Here is a 23,587-nt window from a genome sequence, read left to right as displayed (position 1 = left end):
TTTTTTTTTTTTTTTTTTTTTTTTTGTAACCTCTATACCTAACATGGAACTCAAACTAACGACCCCAAGATTGACTTGCATACTCGTATGACCTGGACCTCTCCCTTCTGTATTTTATAACTCCCTTCTCAGACAGTGAGAAACCTGGCTTCCATTATCATTAATATATTTACTTACTTGATTAGACCTCCCCGAACCTCCATGTGTAAACCATTTATCACCCCGTCTTCCTGTACGGATGTCCTCTTCCCCCTACCCAGGCTCCTATACTCCATGGCAGTTCATAACCTCCCCTGCATGTTCTTTGACAACTTGTCCTGAGCCTCGTCACCACATGGAGCTCTCCTTATACTTGGTGCTGGTCCATGCTCATACTTTGATACCTTCCTCACCCCACTTAGCTTATGGCATGTTGCTCCAGGCTACCCTTCCCCTATAATATAGACCCTTCCTTTTGCTGCTTGGCTTCTGACAACTCACCCTGAACTGTCTTATGTGAAGAACCTCCTTGTCCTGTGTACACTCTGACCTCTTGCTTTGTGCAGCAGATGCCCGTTTATTTTGTCTGGGATCTCGTACCCTATTATGCTACATCATAAGGCTTTAGGAGTGAATGGTTCATGGAAAGTGAGTGAAGAGGGAGGGGCAGGAAGGGGAAGGGACAAGATTTATTCTTTAACTTCTGTTGAAACTTAATTTTGAAATTATATAGAGTCATAGGAAGTTACAAAATTAGAGGTCCTGTGTACCATTCACCCAGTTTCCTCTAGTGGTTAATTAAATTCTACATAATTATAGTCCAATCTCAAAATCAGGCAGTTGACAGTGCTATAATATGTCCAGTGTTACATACTTTATCACACACGTAGATAATGTGTAACCACCGTCACAATCAAGATAAAAAAATGAATCTATCATGACAAGAGATCTCCCTGGTGCAACCCCTAGTCACACCTCTTCTCTCAACACCCTCATTCCTAACCCCTGGCTACCCTACCCCTAATTTATTTTCTACCTTTATGTCTTTGTCATTTTATATGCTTTATTAGTGGACTCCTACAGTATGTGACCTTTTGAGATTGACTTTTTTCACTTAACATAATACCTTTGAGAGCCATCTGAGTTGTGTGTATTGGTAATTTGTTCCTTTTTATTATAGAATAGTATTTCATGGTGTTGATGTACCATGGTTTAACCGTTCATTTTTTTTAAATTTATTTTTGAGAGAGAGAGAAACAGCGTGAACAGGGGAGGGTCAGAGAGAGAGACACACACAGAATGTTAAGACAGGCTCCAGGCTCTGAGCTGTTAGCACAGAGCCCGACACAGGGCTCAAACCCATGAACTGTGAGATCATGACCTGAGCCAAAGTCGGATGCCCAGCCGACTGAGTCACCCAGGCGCCCCTTAACCATTCATTTTTTGAAGAACATTGTAGTTTCCACATTTTGGCTACTACAGGTAAAACTGCTATTAACATTCATGCATAGGTTTTTGTGTGAACATAGATGTACATATCTCCAGGGTAAATACCTTATTATATCTCCACCACCAAGTAGAATCACTCCTAACGTTTTGATATATGTACTCTTACGCTTTTTTCATATGCACACCAGGCATGGAATTTTGTTGCTTGTTTATCTACTGTTTTTATTTACCAACAGATTTTGAACTTTTCTTAACCTCTTATTCTACTAATACTTCTTAAGTGTCTGCCCCATATTCCATATGTATGGATAATTTGTGATTGAGTCCTGTTACTCCTACTAGGTAATGATAAATTTGAGTTCATTCTGAGAATGAATCAATGAAAAGTTGTCTCATATTATGTACCAAAGGCAGAATTTAGGATTTGTGTAACATTGCTATATCGTAGAACACAGCAGACATGAGAAATCATATTCCTTCTTTTTATTTATGCATTCCTGCTAATGTGGCAAATAGTGGTGAAAGGCAGGTCTTGGGATCATGAATACACATTTTTAAATTAAATACACATTTTTGAATTAAAGAGAAGACCGTGATCTAAAACAGTATGACTCAGGTCTCCCAGAGTGTGAAAACTTGTTACCTGCCCTCCATCCTTTTTAGATTGTGGGTTAATAAAGACTTTAAAAATACATATTGATCATATTAATGATTTTCTTCTTTTATTTGTTCATTCATTTGGAAGGCATAAAAACTTTTATTTCATATTAACTTTTTGTTAATTCAAAACAAATGTTGAGTTTTGAATTCTCTTAGATTTTTTTGGATTTTTTAATGTTTATTTTTGAGAGAGAGAGATGCAGAGACAGAGTGCTAGCAGGGGAGGAGCAGGGAGAGAGGGAGACACAGAATCTGAAGCAGGCTCTAGGCTCTGAGTTGTCAGCACAGAGCCTGATGCGGGACTCAAACCCACAAGGGTGAGATCATGACCTGAGCCGAAGTTGCACGCTTAACCGACTGAGCCACCCAGGTGCCCCTCTTAGATTGTTAGTAACGGTTTAGATTCTATAGCCTATGTAAACTCTAGTGTTTTGTGACGGTTTAAAAAAAGTTCTTCATTTGTGATAACTGATAATCTTCAGAATTTGTCTTAGCCTTACTATTCTAAATCAGTTACCCATCCTCAGTGGCCCTACATTTTCAGCACCAGTTTACAGGCCAACTTTTGAATGTCTACAGTTTATTTATTAGAACTTTGTTTTTCTGATGTGTTAGAAACTTGAATTAAGGGGCATCTGGGTGGCTCAGTCAGTTAAGCATGACTTCAGCTCAGGTCATGATCTCATGGTCTGTCAGTTTGAGCCCTGTGTCAAATTTTGTGCTGACAACTCAGAGCCTGCTTCAGATTCTGTGTCTCCCCTCTCTCTACACCTACCCCACTCACACTTTGTCTCTCTCTGTCTCTCAAAAATAAACAAACATAAAATTTTTTTTAAAGAAAATTGAATTAAAATTAGGTAAAATTGGTTTTTCGGTTCTTTGGTCTCATTAGCCACATTTCAGGTGGTTAAGTGGCTTCTGTTTTGGACAGCAAAGATAAACAACATTTCCATCATTGCAAAAAGTTTTATTGGCTACACTGGGTCAGAAAGCTTCCTAACTCTAAAACTAAATTTATTTTAGAAATGTGAGGAAAAGTATTTGGTTTATTCTTTTAAATCTTCTATTAATTCAATAAGAATTGAGAAACTATAACTGTGTATGGCCTTTATTTTCCCAGTTTCATGGCAAGCATGTTGAAGAGTAAAGACATAATTGTGTTAACAAAATAGAGCAAATTATAATTCATAGTCATATATGCCACACTTGCTTTTAGAAAACTGTTGGATTGTGTCACTTGAGCAAAAGGATTTTGTAAATTAGGAGCTATAAAAAAATCATGTTCTAGGGGCGCCTGGGTGGCCCAGTTGGTTAGGTGTCCGACTTCGGCTCAGGTCATGATCGAACGGTTTGTGGGTTCGAGCCCCGTGTCAGCTGTGCTGACAGCTCAGAGCCTGTAGCATGTTTCAGATTCTGTGTCTCCCTCTCTCTCTCTACCCCTCCCCACCCGTGCTCTGTCTCTCTCTCTCTCAAAAATAAACTATTTAAAAAAATCATGTTCTAGTCATATAATGGTAAAATAAAATGTTAAGTATTTCAGGTATTTATAACTCCTGAAAAAATATACTTAAGCATTTGCATAGCATTTTAATTTAGCCATGAATTTCTATGCTATAAAACAGCACGAACAAAATTGTAGGAATACTTCCATGTATTTTGTATGTGTGATTATTTTATTTAATGGCCTAAGGAACTCAAAATGTATTTGGCCATTGGTAAGACCCTTTGTTTGATTTTTTATTTTTAGTCTTAAATTTTCTTAAATTCTGTTATTAATTTGAGGATTATATAGATATTTTCCCATATGCCTCTTGCTCAAGTCAGTAAACACCTAACACACTGATGGTTAGTAATTTGAGTATGTATATTGTAATGGGTAACTTCTTTTGCTTATTAACAAACAGAAAAAGAAAAAAATCTTTTCCCCCATTTCAGTGATTTTAAGGTACTTTTTATTTTTGCCACATATTCTGTACTCTGGTTTAATTACAGAATTGGATTGCATTTATTGGTAACATAAGATCTTTCACAGTCATCCTGGAAGATGACAGTTCTGTTTGCTTTTGTATTTATTTGCTTTTAAATAGTCATTGGTATGATATATTTCTTCTCTTTTTGGCTAACTCCCAACTTGTTATCCCTATTACGTTGTATGCTTTTTCTCTTTTTCTTTCTTCTTTTCTTTTCTCTTCTTTTCTTTCTTTTTCTTTTTTTTTTTTTTTATAAGAGTCTTATATTACTTGTAGCCAGTTCTTATCACCAGTACATTTCTTTTAGAGTTTATATGAGGGATTTAGAAATAGGTTTGTCTTTGAGGTGAATGTACTGGCTGCTATTAGGGCTCTATGTTTTAAGAAGTGCTTTTATTTTTTCCCATTCAAATACTTATTACTTCAGCATACTCTTTGGATATCATTTTTCAGAAATAGTTTAATTAATTGAGCTTATTTTAAGGAGAAGAGATGGTAATATATATCAACTCAAGTTTTTTTTTGTTTTTTTTTAACAAGACTTTACTCACATGCTATATAGATCTTAGTGTCGTATTTGATAGGAATCAATATTTGAGCAGAATACATAGAGTAAACTTGCTTCATAGTTTCTCCTGGTATGAGTCCTATTACTTCTTGTTTGTTACTTCAACTCACTTGATAAGTGGACATAAAAATTGTTATGTTTATGCCCACTTTATGTGGACAGAAAATTTGTTAATAGGATTTCTTTCTAGATGACTTTAATAACATAGCTAGACTTCTAACACTTTTAATATAGTTCAATGTATAATTGACCTGGAATTGTGAGACAGTGCTACTGAATGAACATTATACTCTCTTAGGACAGTAGGTCACAAATTGAAAATCATTATTGACAAGGCTGTGAGAGAGTCAGCCTAGCTAGATCATTCTCAGATCGCTACTTGATTTTTTTTTATAATGATACGATATAGTTTATTATAAACAATCACATAGTCATTGTAAAGATTAAAATAGTTTAGAACAAAGTAAAAAGTAAAATTGTTTCCAATACTTACCTACTTTAATTCCAAAGAGATAACTACTAATATTGATATCCTTCTGGAAGTTTTTAATTTACAAACATGCAGAGTATGTATGTTTGTTTATTTCTGTATAATGGTTTTAGAATATATGTCTTATGAAAATACCATGTTTTGTTTTACATAGATTATACTGTTTATATGGTTTTGAAAATTGCTATATTCATTTAAAACACATCTTGTAGAAATTTTATGTTGTATATAAAACTGGCTTATTTTAAAATATTTTTAGTGTTTATTTGTTTTAGATAGAGAGAGAGAGTCTGAGTGGGGAAGGGGCAGAGAGAGAGAGGGAGACACAGAAGCTGAAGCAGGCTCCAGGCTCTGAGCTGGCAACAGAGGCTCGAACTCCCAGACCATGAGATCATGACCTGAGCTGAAGTCGGATGCTTAACCGACTGAGCCACCCAGGTGCCCCTAGCTTATTTATTTTAATGACTGATTAAATGATGTGCCATACTTAAGGCCATACTGATAGATATTTATGTTATTACTAGATTTGTTTGAAGTAATTGTGAAAGGATCATCTTTATATATGGATATAGACATAGATGCCTATATATATGAGCATGTTTCTTGTATTTGTCTATATGTACCTGCAAATTTGTAACACCCTTTCTCTAGTGGTATGTCTTTTTATTGAAATACAACATTTATACAGAAAACTTGTAAGGAATTTTCTCAAAAGTGAACATCCTTGTATAACCACTGCCCAGATGAAGAAGACATAGAACATTACCAGTTTCTCAGAGGCCCTCTCCCTTTTGAATCTATCTTAGTCACAACGTTTTCCTAATTCCTAAAGATAACCACTACCATAACACTTTTAGAATGGCCTATTGGTTTTACCCGATTTTGCGCTAAATATAAGTAGAATCATACACTCTCCAGTTTCTGATTCCTTTGGTTCAGATTGTGAGATATATCCATACATTATTACATGTAATAGTGGTTTATTCTTTATATAAGCATCATTTGTACAAATATACCAAAAATTATTCTAGTATAATAGGCATTTAGATTGTTTCAGGATGTGGGCCATTATGAAAAGTGCTGATGTGACTATTCTTGAATGTGTCTTTTAGTGCATGTACATACTCATTTTTGTTATATACTTAGGGTTGAATTTGATGGGTATGTATATATTCATCGTTAATAGATACTGGGAAAGTTTTCCTAAGTGGTTTTGCCAATGTATAGGAATTGCCACTATCCTTGATATGTGGTATTGTCAGTCCTTTTAATTTTAGCCATTTTGGTTCAGTAGTAGTATTGAAATGTGATTTTAGGTTGTGTGTCAGTGGTAACTAACAAAATTGAGGTTTTCTGTTTATTTTATACTTAACCTGCAGTTTGTATATTATGTGCTTGCTTATCTTTTGTCTGTTTTTTTGTTGTTTCTTTCTCTTACAGATTTGTAGTTCTTTGTTGGCGATCTAAGTAATCTTTGTATGTAGATCTTGTCTTTTCCACTCTGATTTGACTTTTTACTCTTTTGATAAACAGAAGTTAATATTAACATTCATGAAGTTAAGAAGTCTTCCTTTAGGTTATTATTTTATATATCCTATTTAAGAATTCTTTGCCTTCCTCAAGGTCAGAAAGATATTTTCTTTTGTTAACTTCTAGAAGCCTTATGGTTTTTCTCTCCCATTTAGATTAATAATCCATTTGCAGTTTGTATTTGCTGATGATGTCAGCTAGGCATCAAGGTTTATTTGATGGCTTTTTTCCCCACTCACCCATAGAAATTTTTCAGCTTCACTTTGCTGGCTTAATGTTTTTGTTCTTAGAACAACTTAGTATGTTAAGATCATGATAAACAGACTTCTCTGTGATTAATACTAAGGATTTTTACTAACACTGGATTTACCATCTTTTTAAGTTTATAAAGTAACATACTTGTTGGGAAAAGGTAAAAATTCTAAAACTATAAAGAAGATAACAAAATATTGCTTTAGTGTCACTACTCTAACATAATCACTACTAACATTTGGTTGTTACCATTTTAGTGTTTACTTTCTGTTTGTTTTTCTGTGTATGTATTTGTATTTCTATAAAATTTGCTACGTATGTATTTGTGTGTTTGTAAACAATTGTAAAATAGACTTGCCTACATAATTATATATTTACCACTCAGTCCATAAGCATTTCACTGTCATTAATATTATCCAAAATTAAGATTTTTTTTCATAACTGTATAATGTCAAATAGCTGTATTGTAAATTATCTCAGTATTTATTACTGGATATTTAGACTGTTTGCATTTTTATTTTTACTGTCTTAAAGAATGTTTTTATATGTAAACATTATTGCCATGTGAGATTATTTCTTCAGTATAGATTTCTTAAGGCTCTTGACATATCCTGGCCAATTTGTGGTCCACAAAGGTTGACCAGTTTATTCTCCCTCTAATAGTATATGAGATTCCCAACTCAGTATGTTTATAAATGATCTAGACTAGGAAATGGGAAAAAAGAATTCTAGATTTGTAATATGATGCTGAGGGGAAAAAACCAGCTGGACTTGTCTTAGGTTGGCAGTGAAGTAAATTAAAACATGTCTTTGGACAGGAGACTGGGATAATATAGCATATTGAAAGGTAGAGAATTTGGAAGGTTCTGATGTGAAATAAAAATTAAGTTATTTTTAGCAACATTGAGTTATAGATAATAGGATGTCTAAGTGGAGATGTTCTGTAGAAATTGTTAACCCTCTGTATCTAAGCAATTAGACATCTGTAATTGTTGGATAATTAATAACCACAAATATTTGTTTGGAACTTGAAAGTTTTCAAAGTGTTCTTTATATAATCTCATTTGATTTTCTGTTGTTTATAAGCTGGGTATTGTTATTATCACGATTAAGAAATGAAGAAATGATTATGATAATGAGTGAGTGGAATCAAGAATCTGTTTACTTGGGGCACCTTGGTGGCTCAGTCAGTTAAGTGTCCAACTTCGTCTTAGGTCATGATCTCATGGTTCGTGGGTTCAAGCCCCGCGTCCGGCTCTGTGCTGACAGCTAGCTCAAAGCCTGGAGTCTGCTTCAGATTCTGTTTCTCCCTCTCTCTCTGACCCTCCCCTGTTCATACTCGCTTTCTCTGTTTTTCTCTCTGTCTCTCAGAAATAAATAAAAAACATTAAAAATTTAAAAAAAAAAAAGAGTCTATCTACTATCCACTGCTGTGTATTGTAGTTGATACTTCCCATATATAATCTCTTTTAACTCTGCAGAATTCTGTGAGGATTAGTTCCTCCATTTTACATGTGAAAAAAGTTCCAAATGACTAAATTTTAGTTTAGTTTCACACTGCTGATATTACTTTTTGGAATTAGGTTTTATTTCCTTTAATGCCCCACCTAAGCATTTCTTGTTTTTCTTTACTACTTCTGGAAGTCAAGTTCAGCCAGATAGTAATTGGAAGAGGTGGGACTGAAACTCAAGTCTTTTTCTTCACGTAAATATTGATGATGTTTTGTCCACTTTGTTATTTTTTCAATTATTTTCTTTCCCTTTCATAGTAGACATTCTAGAGCCACTAGAATTCTNAGCCCCCCAACACTCCCCCCCCCCCCCCATGTTCTGGCAACAAGCAAACTGTAGTTCATATTTGGAGAAATAAAGTGTGCAAAATTTATTTTAAATGAAGTTTTAATAATATTTATTAAGAAGCTGTTATAGTAATGGAAATAATACTGGACTAAACAATACAAGATCTTGGTTTAAGTCCTAGTTTTTGAAATATAATATAGCTCGGGTAAGACACTTCCCTGAAGTTTTAGATTCTTTATTGGTAACATGAAGATAATAATTCACAGATCACAGCAGTTAGGATTTCAGTTGCTAGATTTGAAAGATGGGTTTAAATTTTGATTTTCCCTCTTGAGGGGATTTTAGACAAGTAACCATTCTGGGCCTTAGTTTTCTTATTTTTAAAATGGGATGAAAATAGTGTTATTGTGGGGCACCTGGGTGGCTTAGTCGGTTAAGCGTCCGACTTTCGCTTGGGTTATGATCTCACAGTTCGTGGGTTCGAGCCCCGCATCGGGCTCTGTGCTGACTGTCAGCCTGTTTCAGAGTCTCTGACTCCCTCTGTCTCTGACCCCCCCCCGCTCTCACTGTCTCTCTCTCTCCCAGAAATAAAAAAAACATTTAAAAAAATTAAAAAAAAAAAGAAAAAAGAAAATAGTGTTATTGTGAGATTAAATGTAATACAGTATACAAGCTAGAGATCATGTGCTTCCCCAATTCCACTACCATTGTATCCTTAGCACCTAGGACGACAGTGCTTGGCACACCGTAGATGGTAGAGAAATTTTCATTTCTCATGCGGAGGAGGAGGAATCATAAATTTATAGAAGACCATATAAATGCTGACTTTTTTTAAAGCAGCATTATTGAGGTTTAATTGATACAAAGAAGATCTTCACATATTTAATATATACACTGTGATAACTTTGGGTGCTAAGTACTTTTGTATTTAGTTTTCTTTTGATTTTGTAATAATTTTACGTTTATAAAAAGATTGTAGAAATAGTGTAGAGTGCATATAAGCCCCCTAATGTACTTATCAAGACCAGGAAGTTAATGTTGGTAAACTACAGAATTTCATTTGTTTATCCCCTAATAATCCTTTTTCTGTTTGAGGATTCAATTTAAGATCATACACTGCATTTAGTTTTTGCATCTTCTTAAGTCTCCTCCATTCTGTGGCAATTAATTGTCAGTCCTTCCTTGTCTTCTAGGATCTTAACACTTGATATGTTATTGACCAGTTATCTTGTAGAATGTCTCATAGTTTGAGTTTGATATTTTCTCATGATTAGATTGAAGCTCTGCATTTTTGACAACCCCACAGAAGTGATGGTGGTACATGATGTGGATATATCTTATTACTGGTGATACAAACCTTAATTCTTATTTAAGGTGGTATCTTCCAGATTTCCCCATGGTAAGGTAACTACTTTTCCCTTTGTAATTAACAGATATCTTTGAGTCTCTTGACTTTTCTTCAGATTTCTACCAACTGATTTAACATCCATTGGTGGACCCTGCTGGTCATAGTTATTAATGTGATGTTTGCCTAATTGTGATTTTGTATTTTCCTCTTTCCTGCTGTATTTATGTTAATTGTAGCGATCTCCTATTAATTGCCTATTAATTTTTTCAGTTAGTTTATATCCGTATGGATATTCATTTTATTCTATGGGTTACATTCCAGTGCTGGCATTATTTATTTTGTTGCTCAAGTTGTTCTAGCTTTGTCTTTTAAGAGCTCCTCCAGACTGGTTCTTATGTCCTTTTGACATGTGATGATCCTTTTTCTAGCTCTTCAGTTTTGGTACCACAAGATGTTCCAGGGCCCTCCTCTGGAATTAGTCACTTTTCCACTGAGCCCCAGTTGCTTTTATTTGATAAATGGCTTTTAGAAACTAAGTTCTGGGTGCTAGATGTGTTAAACACCATTGCCCCTTGGTAATCTCACCAAACAGAGCCAGGAAATACATATATGTCCACTAACCCATACATACATCTGTACTAATTTCTTTATGTTAGTGAAGTCCGGGCATCTGTATTTTAAGAGGTTGAATTGAGAAGAGGAAGGGGATGCAAACTATAGTTAAGAAAGAACTATAATTTCTGGTCTTATGACCCTTTTACTCTTAAAAAAAATTTTGAGTGCTACTAATAATTCTTGCTTACTTGGTTACATATATCATATTTTGGTATTTTGGAAATTAAAGCTGAGAAATTAAAATTTTTATTTATGTATAAATAACAGATCGATTGCAAAGTTAACTTAGAACATATTTTTTAAAAGTTATATGGGCAGATCATTGGCTAACTGCTCCTCATTAATTACAGTATTTTTTCTGCCTCTTAAACAGAGGCTTTTTTTTTTTTTTAATGTTTTATTTATTTCTAGGAGAGAGAGAGAGAGAGAGAGACAGCGTGAGCAGGGGAGGGTCAGAGAGAGAGGGAGTCACAGACTGAAACAGGCTCCAGGCTCCGAGCTGGCAGTCAGCACAGAGCCCGACGTGGGGCTCGAACCCATGAACTGCGAGATCATGACCTAAGCGAAAGTCGGACGCTTAACCGACTAAGCCACCCAGGTGCCCCTATCTTTTTTTTTTTTTTAAAGTGTAGTTGGCACACAGTGTCACATTAATTTCAAGGGTATAACAGTGATTCTTAACAAGCCTGCATGTTACTCTATGCTTTCCATAAGTGTAGCTATCATCTGTCACCATACAATACTATGACAACACCACTGACTATATTCCCTATGCTGTACTTTTTATTTCTGTTACTTATTCCATAACTGGGAGCCTGTACCTCCCACTCCCCTTCACCTGATTTTGCTCAGTCCCCCACCTCCCTTCCTGCTGGCAATACTCATTTTTGTCTCGGTATTTATGGATCTGTTTCTGCTTTTTCGGGTTTTTTTTCTTTTTAGATTTCTCATAGAAGTGAAATATCTTTCTCTCACGTGTTTCAGTTAGCACAATACCCTGTAGGTCTATCCATGTTGTTGCAAATGGCACAATCTCATTCTTTTTTTATGGCTGAGTAATACTCCATTGCGTGTACAGGTAGAACATCTTCTTTGTCCATTTATGTATGGTTGCTTCCATATGTTGGCTACTGTAACTAGTGCTGCAGTAAAGATAGGGGTGCATATACCTTTTCAAGTTAGTGTTTTTTCTTTCTTTGGGTAAATAGCCAGTAATGGAATTACTGGATTGTAAGGTCTTTCAGGGTTGTTGTTTTGTTTTGTTTTTTCCAGTTTTTAATTTTTTGAGGAACCTCCTAGTCTTCCACAGTGGCTGCACCAATTTATATTTCACCAGCGGTACACAAGAGTTTCTTTCTCTCCACATCCTCACCAACACTTGTTATTTCTTTTCTTTTTGATTCTAGCCAGGCTGACAGATGGGAAGTGATATTTCATTGTGATTTTGATTTGCATTTCCCTGATGATGAGTGAGCATCTTTTTGTGTCTGTTGGCCATCTGTATGTCTTAATTGGAAAAAATGGTTATTCAGATCCTCTGCCCACTTTCTAATTACTTGTTTTTGTTGTTGTGTTCTTGTTTTTATAGTATTGAGTTATAGAAGTTCTTTATATACTTAGGATATTAATCCCTTATCCTAGATCTCTTTTGTAGGTGTCTTCTCTCTTTCCATAGATTGCCTTTTCATTTTGTTGATAATTTCTTTTGCTGTGTCAGAGATAATTTGGTTTGGTGTAATCCTAATAGTTTATTTTTGCTTTTATCTTCCTTGCCTGAAGAGACCTATCTAGAAAAATGTTTCTTGACCAGTCAGTGTCAAAGAGGTTACTGCCTTTCTTCTAGGAGTTTTACAGTTTCATGCCTCACATTTAGGTCTTTCATCCATTTTCTGTTTGTTTTTGTGTATGGTGTAAGAGAGTGGTCCAATTTCATTCTTTTGCGTGTAGCTATCCAGTTTTCCCAGCACCATTTATTAAAGAGACTGTCTTTCTCCCATTGTATATTCTTGCCTCCTTTGTCCTAGATTATTTGACCGTATGAGTGTGGATTTATTTTTGGGCTCTATTCTGTTCCATTGATCTATGTGTCTGTTTTTGTGCCAGCGCTATACTGTTATGATTACTATAGCTTTGTAGTATATCTTGAAATCTGGGATGGTGATACCTCTATCTTTGTTCTTCTTTCCCAACGTTACTTTTCATATCCAGGGTCTTTTGTGGTTCTGTAGTCTACATTTTAGAATTATATGTTCTACTTCTGTGAAAAATAACATATAACATATTTTTAGTGAAACGTAACCTTGTTTTCGAAAACAAAAAATTTAGAATTTGTTTTACAGTTATATAAATATGTATATTATCTGGCTTATTGTAACATAACTGGATTCCCATATATGCTAATACATTCAGTCTGTGGTGACATCACATGTTAGCTTCTGGAAAATGCCAGTCCGTACTCAAGAGAGGAGAGTTTAAAAAAAACCCCAGATATTATTATGAAAGTATTTTTAATCTCATGACCACCTGAAAGGATGTCAGGGACCTTCAGGAGTCCCTGGACCACACTTTGAAAACCATTGGTAAAGATGTACTGAAATTCTTACAAAACGAAGGTACATATATACTGGAAGGATGAATTTGGAAGAATTTTTATGAAGAACAGGAGAGAACTTAAGTCGTGATGTTATGGTAGTTGAAAGAATGGAATGTCCAGGTAGGATGGGGGTGGATCAGCACTGTTTCAGGTGAGATAAATTGATTTGAGCACTTCGTCTACTTCATCTTATGGTTATCTGATTTATAAGTTGCTAGTATAGCATCCAAAATACAGATTTACAGTAAGAAATACAGAGAAACAGACTAGAATGTTTGCTGTGAACTGTGGATCCCTGAATCTTTCAAAATCAAAAGATAATGATGACTTCCTTAAACAGTGGCAAACGTAGCTCCTTTCAAAATTTTGAATGCAATTGTGGGTCAGGCAGAAGGGAGAGTTAAGAGATCATGAATCACACAAAGGCCTGTTCCATCACTGCTTTGCTTTTCCTCCTTGCCCTATTCAGTGACTTAGTGAGCTTAGAATTAAAAATACTCCTGTTGACCAGTTACATTTAACTGTTCTTGCCAAAACTACCCTGGAAATAGACACAATACATACATCCACACACACAGATACACTCTTGGTCTTAACATTCTCTTTTTCTGGACTCCATGAATATTCCCCTCAAATACTGCTAACATTCGTTCTTTAGGCAGTATGTTGCAGTGTAGTTGATTGTGATCTCTTTTTTCTTATATTCAAACACTTGTTATATTTGTGGTCACAATGATTTAATGTTTCCTAAGCAATACTTTGGAACAGTTCCCTTCTAGTGATAAAACACATCCTTTTTATATGGCTGTATACTTCTACTCTCAGAATAGTCATTTTTCTAAATTTGGGGCTAGATATTTTGCCTATGTTCTTTTTTTTTTTTTTTTTTTAAGTTTTTTTTTTTTTTTTTTTTTTTTAAGTTTATTTATTTTGGAGAGAGAGCACACGAGTGAGGGAGAGGCTGAGAGAGAATCCCAAGCAGCATGGAACCTGATGCAGGCTTAAACCCATAAACCGCAAGATCATGACCTGAGCTGAAACCAAGAGTCAGATGCTTGACTGACTGAGCCACCCAGGGACCCCTATTTTGTCAATATTCTTAACATAGATTATTCTTTGTAAAAATTTGTCCACAAGAAGAAGGAAATTGTTAGAAAAATTTTGGTTCATAAGAAATGACTTTATATGGGAACTGTAAGTATGCTTTTAGGCAGAGATAACACAGCTGGTGGAATAGGAGAAATTATTTTAGAGAGGCAGTGAAGCAGCAGAGCCTTGTAGATAGATAGGAATGAAGTCAGTAGCACAGAGTAGAGAGGAAATTGAAAATTGAACATATGGCTCCAAAAATGGAAAGGAGGGGTGGTAAGGACGGGTACTTCTGCCAAGTGATCTAGGTCTTTTCTGTGAAGTATATCATCTAGAATCTAGAAAGCTGAGCTGGGGAGATTATAATTGATACCATGGGCAACAAGGATTCCTCACTAGATTCCCCACTAGGGATATGACCAAAAAACAATTTTATATTAAGTTTTTCCATGGGAGAATGTATGGGGGAGATGATAATGCCCTAAAGTAGCAAGTTGGATAAAGTTAATTAGAGTGAAATGGATGTTGCTGGATATAGATGGTAGGATATGGAGAATAAGGAGAAGGAAGAGTCCAAAATGAAACTAAGGGACTCATCATCTTTCCTGGGAGCTGTGAGTAGAGGGTAGACTAAAATGGGCAACCCTTGGGCAACTGGGTGGCTCAGTCGGTTAAGCGTCTGACTTCGGCTCAGGTCATGATCTTACGGTTTGTGGGTTCAAGCCCTGTGTCGGGCTCTGTGCTGACAAATCAGAGCCTGGAGCCTGCTTCAAATTCTGTGTTTCCCTCTCTCTCTGCCCCTCCCTTGTTCATGCTCTGTTTCTCTCTGTCTCCATAATAAACATCAAAAAAAATTTTTTGATAGGACAACCCAAATGAAATATTTACTCATTGCACACTATGTCTGGCAACATTATTTTAGTACATTTCTCATTTGTCGTATTACTTATTAGCATTATTGAGTCTGGATGAAAGAAGTTGGGAAGGGTAGCAGGTTTGAAAGGAAAAAAATAAAAGGATATGTAGATAAACCTGCAGCTCTGATTAAGTCTTTTGTTTCATCCACGAAGCCTTTTGCGGTTGTTTCCAATCTCATTAAGTTTTCCCTTTGATTCCTGCCTTTATTCCCTGTACCATTCATTTAGGTTGAGTGCGACATGTGCTATCTTGAATTGCTAGGTGGTTTTTTAGTTTTTTGTAATGCATCAGAACTCCCCATGTACGTTTTTAAGGAGTAAAAATGGAGAATGGCACCTTATATTTAGGATATATTCTCAGTATCTAGAATTATGCTGTGTACATATTTGAATTTTAGTAAATTTAAAGTTTTTGTATTATTTTATACTGAGTTTAGCACACAACAAGCAAGTATTTAATAGCTGTTACACGAGTAAAGCTATTACAAGAAATCCCAAAGAATATCTTACTTGTAGGTATCAAGATAAAATACAAGAGCATGAAATAGTTAAATATAAAGTAGGATCGTTTGTTTATTTTTGGGCCAGGAATGAAATAAGTCTTGAAAAAGGGTCATTCTGGATTCTGATGACAAGTTACTAGTGATTATGGGAATCAAGGGAAGGATTTTTTCAATGTACAGACACCTCTTTATATTTAAAATTAGGAGAATGAAGTGAGAAAGATCAATTTATGAAGAAAACCTCAGGATAATTAAGAGATACATTTTATTTTTTTTTTTAATTTTTTTTTTAATGTTTTATTTATTTCTAGGAGAGAGAGAGAGAGACAGCGTGAGCAGGGGAGGGTCAGAGAGAGAGGGAGTCACAGACTGAAACAGGCTCCAGGCTCTGAGCTGGCAGTCAGCACAGAGCCCGACGCGGGACCCGAACCCACGAACCGCGAGATCATGACCTAAGTGAAAGTCGGACGCTTAACCGACTAAGCCACCCAGGCGCCCCAAGAGATACATTTTAGAAGTAGCAATAAAGAATCACCTTTGGGCTGTGGCAAGGGGTGGGAAGCATGGCACTGTAAGATTCTACCTTTTCTAAGGATCCTGTGGAAGAAGAGGAGTATGAGAGGTAAATATGGGAGTCCTGCTTGATGGCTTCTCTAGTCTCAGAATGGGAGGCCTAGAGGGGGCTTCAAGTTTTCAGTAGAGAAATGCCTGCGTTTAGTCATATCTTAGGAAAGAAGGATAGTTAGGCTGATTGATGGTTTGATGCTATTTCTGGGTTGGTAGTGAGAACAGCTTTGAAATTCAGATCTCAGATGCAGGCATGAAGTTGTGCATGGGACAAGGTAGAAATGTAAAGCTTAAGTGATGAGGAAGAAACCAGAGTTTTTATTTTTTTATTTTTTTATTTTTTTTATCTGTCATATTTCCTAGTGTGTTGGTTTTCTTGATGCTCTCATGAGCATGTTTCAAAAATTTAACAAACCATTCTTTTTAAATAACACATATTTGCAGATGCCTGTTTGCTTTGATTAATTATACTTTGGTTTATTTTAGGTGAAAAGTAACAGTAAAAACTTAATTTTCTTGTAAAGACAGTTCTCAAGGAAAGAATAGACAACTTAGGGATGATTATTGTCTCTTTTGTCTTGCTTAAGAAATTTTCATTGTCTCCTTGGGCCAAAGAAGACTTCAGTTTTCTCAGGTCTCATCTTGTCTCATCTCCTCTGTCTCCTATTCCGTCTCCTCTTCCGTCTTCTCTCTCCTCTTCCGGCTTCTCCCCTCCCCTCCCCTTCCCGCTCCCCACTCTTCTCTTCCAACTCTTCTTAGCTGACTTAGCATCATATGCATCTCCTTATGGTTTGGAGTTACCTCCATCTTTTTTAAAGCACGTTAGGCTGGATCAGTATACTTTAGTGTGTGATTTATGTTATATAGAAAGGAGATTACTTTTACTTTATTCCATTTATGAGTAATAAGCCTGTTGGTGCACTCTAAAAATGTAAGTTTCTGTGTCTGACATTCACAATGTTTTGATCCATTGATACTTCTAGGTTTGAGTCTGCTTTCATATATTAAAACTGTGCCTTCTAATCGAAAAATGCTAGTACAAATACCATTTTCTGTATATGTGGACATAACTGAAAATTTTATTAATCTTTTTCACTCTTTGCACATATAGGCTCTTCCTTGGTTTGTGAGTATCTGCTAATTACAGAATTTATTTGTGAATTTGTCTTCTACTTCACTTGGGACTTTTGCTAAAAAGGATTCCTTTGTTTCTTAGTGCTGCATGCTACATTTTCATGGTTTCTTTGCAATATAGAAACTGGCAGAAATGTTGGAACTACTTTTTCATGCCCCTGCAAAATGGGACAGAGTCACTCAACAACTGCTTACATAGTCTGTAATCATTCTCCTGTCTCACACCCAACCTAAGTAGTTAGTTATATTTAGTTCACATCACTTCAGCGGTGGGAATATGTTTGTATTCCAAAGTCTTGTTGGTGGTGATTTTACCATTTTATTTTATGTTCCAAATAATGATACCAAAAGAAGCCCTAAGAGTGTTCACTTGTACTGTTCTGTAACCTGATAGAATTATTAACCAACTAATCACTTTCCTCCTGTTTTTATGTCAAGGTTCTCCTTGATTTGTGATTCTCATACTGCCTACCTACACTTCAGGAATTTATGAAAGCCTCCGATCCCTTATTTTGTCAGCCTGAACCCTAGCTTATGTTGCATTTTCCTAATGAACCCTTTCTGCATAGCTATGTTTTCCAACTTCACTGACTCTAAGATGTTTATAATCTTTTGCACCATTTTTTTTTTACTGTCTTTTGAAAAATGTAGCCACTGCATTGCATTCCCTGTATTATTATTAAGGAGTTATTTTTTTACTTTAGCTTATAAAGAACAGAGGTTTAGTCCTCCTGATTATGGAGGCTGGAAGTCCATGATCAGGGTGCTAGCCTGGTAGGGAGGTGCCTTCTTCCAGGTTGCAGACTTCTGTGTCCTTACATGGTGAAAAGGTCAGGATGTGTAATATATTTCAGAGCCTGTTGAGTTGAAAGGCTTTTAGTTTTAAGATTCTGATTTCATTTCAAGGATAGGTTGAAAATGTAGTACTAAAGAATGGATGACTAAGTGTCATCATCTGTGATGAGAATTGACGTTACCATTATTGATCTAAGAACCTTGGTGGGTTTTTGTTTTAGTACAAGCACCTATCTTCATATCTGTGAAAACAGATCTGAAGATGGAATAATGTTGACATCTTAATGTTTACTTTAGCATTTTTTGTTGTTGTTGTGTAATTAGTATCCTGTCTTACACATAGCAGTGACCTAAAGTTATATGCAGTTCTGTAAACATCTTTATTTGGTGATAGTTTAATGCACAGGTCAGGAAAATACAGGCTAAGCTAAAATACTTTCAGTTTTGAGTTTAAAGGTAATTAAATTCACATTGTTTGACCTTTGTTTTGATGTAGATTGCCTTTTAGGATTTTTGTGTTGTTTTCATATTTTCTAAATCAAGAGAAAGCCTACTGTAAAGTCTAAATACTCCTTCATCCCCCAGTATTATACTGAATTTTCGAATTAGGACCCTTCAGTATCAATTTCCTTAAATATGGGAGTGAAATTGATGTTAGTTTCTCCTGACTTCTACTTTATTCTGTGGTCTGATAATCCTTTCCCAGGATGTCTTTAATCTTCTCTTCTAGGTGGATTTTTGTAAAATCTTAGTTTATTTCTCAGCTTATATACTTTTGATTATTATTATTCTGTTTCCTGTTAATGAACTCTTCAACACATTGTTTACTGGCGCACACACGTAGATGATCATTTTGGAAGCACTTATATATGGGTTTAGCAAAGGATTAACCGTGCAGTGGCTTTGCCACAATCCACTTTTTGTTTATTTCTAAAATTGGCTTTTTTATTTTTAACAGATAAGTGTAAAGCAGGAAATTACTTTTACTGATGTGTCTGAGCAACTGATGAGAGACAAAAAACAAATAAGAGAGCCAGTAGACTTACAGAAAAAGAAGAAACGGAAACAACGTTCTCCTGCAAAAGTAAGAATTTATTAAGGTGGTCGTCCCTAACCTGTTAATACCAAACTGTTGGTTGATCTTATGGGCAGGAACCTAGCTGGATCATAAGGCAGACAAAATTTTATGTGGCTTAGTAAAGTTAGAATGTTGTATCAGCATCACCAGGAGAATGGGATGCATGTCTGCATGGAGGTAGTGGGCCATTGGTTTCCATTTTTCCACTTTTTTCACCGTATCTTTTGTTTTTTTTTTTTAAACAAACTTTTCTTTTTCCATTTCTCTCTTATTTGCTGTTGCTGCTTATTCATATTAATTTTACTGATTTTGATTTTATAATTTCAGGAAAATTCACCAGTTACTCATCAGGGAAATGTGGGATACCTATCCTAGAATGTAAGCTCCATGCCTGGAATAGTAGGCGTAATAGACCCTTAATAAATACTTGATGGGTAAATGATGGATTAGTAAATAAATGACCTACTAAACTAGTAGTAATTGTCACCTTTTTTTCCATCTTCATTATGGTAATAGTTGACTATAGGTGGCATTTTGGTATTCCTTTATTTTTTTTTTTTAATTTTTAAAAATGTTTTATTTTTTTCTGAGAGAGAAAGTGTGTGTGAGCAGGGGAGGGTCAGAGAGAGAGGGAGATACAGAATCTGAAACAGGCTCCAGACTCTGAGCTAGCTGTCAGCACAGAGCCCGATGCGGGGCTTGAATCATCAAACCATGTGATCATGACCTGAGCCGAAGTCAGATGCTTAACTGACTGAGCCACCCAGGTGCCCCTGGTATTCCTAAGAAGTATCTGAACTCTGAGCAGTATGTTTACATCTTTATAGTTAGTTTTCAAATTTTGTTTTCCCTCATAGCGAAGGATTTTTTTAATAGGGTCATATTATATAATAAGACCTAATTTTGATGGCTACTTGTTTTAGCATTTGTGATTTAGATAATCATCATTATTTATATATTTTGTCTGTTTTTGGACTCAGTGATGCGCTAGAGCCAGCTTTGTATATAAAGGTTAATAGGTTCACTTTCCTGATTTTTTAACAGTGTGAGCAGTGTGAGAGTGATTTTTACATTAAGGTTATTAGCGTTTTTGTTTTTTTTTAATGTTTTATTTATTTTTGAGAGAGAGATAGAGGCAGCATGAGCAGGGGAGGGCCAGAGAGAGAGAGACAGAATCCGAAGACAGGCTCCAGGCTCTGAGCTAGCTGTCAGCACAGAGCCCGATGCGGGGCTTGAACCCACGAACCGTGAGATCATGACCTGAGCTGAAGTCAGACGCTTAACTGACTGAGCCACCCAGGTGCCCATTAGTGGTTTTAATAAAGATATCTTTAAAGGTGCCTGGGTGACTCAGTTGATTAAGTGTCCAACTTCAGCTCAGGTCATGATATCACGGTTTGTGGGTTCGAGCCCCGCATCCGGCTCTGTGCTGACAGCTAGCACAGGGCCTGGAGTCTGCTTCAGACTGTGTCTGTGTCTCCCTCTCTCTCTGACCCTCACTCACGCGGTTTCTCTCTCTCTCTGTCTCTCTCTTTCTCAGAAACAAACAAACAAAAACATTAAAAAATTTTTAAAAAGATATCTTTTGATATGTCACATTATATTCAGGGATTGCTATGTTGGAAAAGTTGTGTTCTCATTGCCTTCATTTGCCACACAAAACTTTCTTCCTGCCATAACTATTTGCATATTACATGTTTTCATGTTTTGTGGAATGCCTTTCTCCTTTGTTTCTTTTCTTGGGGTTAAATTTTTCCCCAGTGACCTATCTGATATTCTTTTTTTGTTGTTTTTGTTACATTAATGAACAAATCAAGTTCTTCATATACAGAAAAATACAAGGTTTTGAGAAAAAATTTAATTTATAAAATTGCAGTAGAGATTATGTTACTTGGAGCTCACTGCCACTCTGTGGGGAATACAGTCTTTTAAAAAAAAACAGAAACTATGATTTGTGTTAGTTCTACATTCTCCTTGCCATTGCCATTTGTTTTCCTGATGCTATTATTGAGTGTAAGGTATTCTGAAATTCTGACTAAAATTCAGATTGTTATCTTCTAGTAGGGTGTTATTTGGGATCTTTATTTGGTGATATGTTCTAGGTGTTTGTAAATACAGATCAGATTTTTAGATGTTTAAAGCGATTTTGCTTGTCTGATTTGTAGATTCATTTATAATGTATTTGAAGTATATTTCTATGTAATTGCTAGATAACTGATTTGGCCTATCTTAAGTATACTACATGGCAAGAAAATGTTTTGAGGTCTTTTTAGGGAATTCTTAAGGGAGTGAACTAATTAGGAATAATACGTGAGAGATGAGGGTTTGAGAATAACAAAAACAATGATTTAATTTATTTTTATTTATTTTTTAAAATATTTTTTAAGTTTATTTATTTATTTTGAGAGAGAAAGGGCAAGTGGGGAGGGTCAGAGAGAGGGAGAGAGAACTCCAAGCAGAACCCACAAACTGCAAGATTATGACCTGAGCTGAAGTCAGATACTTAATTGACTGAGCGACCCAGGTGCCCCCAAAAGCATTGATTTTAAATTGTCCTGACATGTTACGTGTTACAGAGAATGGTTTGGGATGGTTTTTAACACTAGTCTGCAGTCTCCAGGTGAATGATTTTTGTGTCTGCAGTCTTAGAACTTTGAGGTGAGACAAAACCAGTGTGTTACTTTACCTTTTCTCATTTGTTTTAAGTAATCTACCCTTAATATATTTCATTAAAGTAACTGTCTCTGCCTTTTTATAAGAGAAAAAGGTTATCTCCTGTTTATAAATGAAAGTGTTGTTTGTTTTAAATTCCTTAAGAACAGTTTTAAGTTTCTCAAAGAATTATAATTTATTGTGCTTAGAAGACTCCACTTTCCCCCAGACCTTTCCCAGATCTTGAATTTTGTTATTATGAATATTTTTAGTGTGTGCCATCATTATATTAGACTGGGGATCTTATATAGGAAATATAACTAATGTGATAGACTTTTAGTTAAAAACTAGAGCTTCTACATTCATATAAATGTGGCTCCTTTCAAGATAAGCTTTGTAGTAAGAAGTACTGTATTGTTACGCCACGTTTAGGTGCCGGATTTTAAGCAGTAATTGCTTTCTAAGCCTTTATCATATGGCAAAGCCATGTCATCTTAAGGTAGATTTTATACTTGAAAATTGCCAAAGTGCACTGGGCAACATCTCTGAAGAAGAGGGTGGTCAAACTAGGGAATGTTAGCTAGGTCAAGTTATTTGGTACTATCCTGGATTAAACTGTTTTATGAAAGTAAATTTTCTACATAATAAAATCTTGTCACTTTTAAATGTCAAGTTTAATTTTTACCGTTTCATTGGAGATTTTTAATGTGTTGTTTTCTTTTTAAATATAATACATTTGAACTATAATTCCTAGTCTAATGTCTGTGATGATGACATAAATATTTACAGAAATTGTTATGTATTCTAATGAAGCCCTTTGGGAGGATTTTTAGATATTAAGGCTTTTCCCCTCTTACCCTGAAAACTCCTGACTAGTAGACTTTAAGTATTTTTTGACTTCTTATAATTGCCTCATTGTCTCATTTTTTAATGACATACTGTTCATTTTTATGTTGCTATACTTAGTTCCATTACTCCTTTGAATCTCATTCTGTTGTGTTGTGGATTAGGACTGTGGAGAACTGAAGTTATTAGAAATGTGTGAAAAGTCTTAATAAACTTAATTCATTCTCGGTACATTCATATTAGTGGGGCTCCTCCTGGCTCTCATTAGAATCATCTATAGGGCTTTTCCAGTTTAAAAAAAATTCTTTTTAAGTTCATTTATTTATTTTGGGAGTCTGGGGCAGAGAGAGAGAGGGAGAGAGAGATCCTAAGCAGGCTTCTAACTGTCAGCACAGAGCCTGATGCGTAGTTTGAGCTCATGAACTCTGAGATCATGACCTGCACCAAAACCAAGAGTTGGACCCTCAACCGACTGAACCATCCACACACCCTGCCCTGGCTTTTCCAGTTTTAAATACCCAGGCTTCATCCCTGGGGATTCTTGTTGCGAGGATTTCCATTTATGCTTTAAAAGAGTCCAAGGCAGTTGTGACTTACGTTTAAGCATGAGAATCTCAAGTCTTAATACCAGAAGTTTCTGGACAAAATGAGACACCACTTTGATACTGACTTCTTAGGTGAATTAGGAAGTAATGTTTCACACCACAGAAAATTTTTATGAGTATTGAGTTAACATCAATGAACTCTAAAAA

General features: G+C 35.6%; 1 protein-coding gene across 4 annotated transcripts in view; it reads left to right on the top strand.

Annotated features, from left to right (window-relative positions):
* Positions 1-23,587, top strand: part of ZNF148 (zinc finger protein 148) — a 131,324-nt gene that overhangs the window by 64,284 nt on the left and 43,453 nt on the right. For all 4 annotated transcript variants that reach the window (XM_077767635.1, XM_077767633.1, XM_077767632.1 and 1 more), the window contains one exon: positions 19,218-19,343. In XM_077767635.1, coding sequence (XP_077623761.1) covers positions 19,218-19,343 — 126 coding nt within the window. The remainder of the gene's footprint in view (positions 1-19,217; positions 19,344-23,587) is intronic.

The sequence above is a fragment of the Crocuta crocuta genome, unplaced genomic scaffold, assembly GCF_008692635.1.
Source record: "Crocuta crocuta isolate KB4526 unplaced genomic scaffold, BGI_CrCroc_1.0 scaffold45, whole genome shotgun sequence".
Lineage (NCBI taxonomy): Eukaryota > Metazoa > Chordata > Mammalia > Carnivora > Hyaenidae > Crocuta > Crocuta crocuta.
This window is presented reverse-complemented; position numbering and strand designations above follow the sequence as displayed.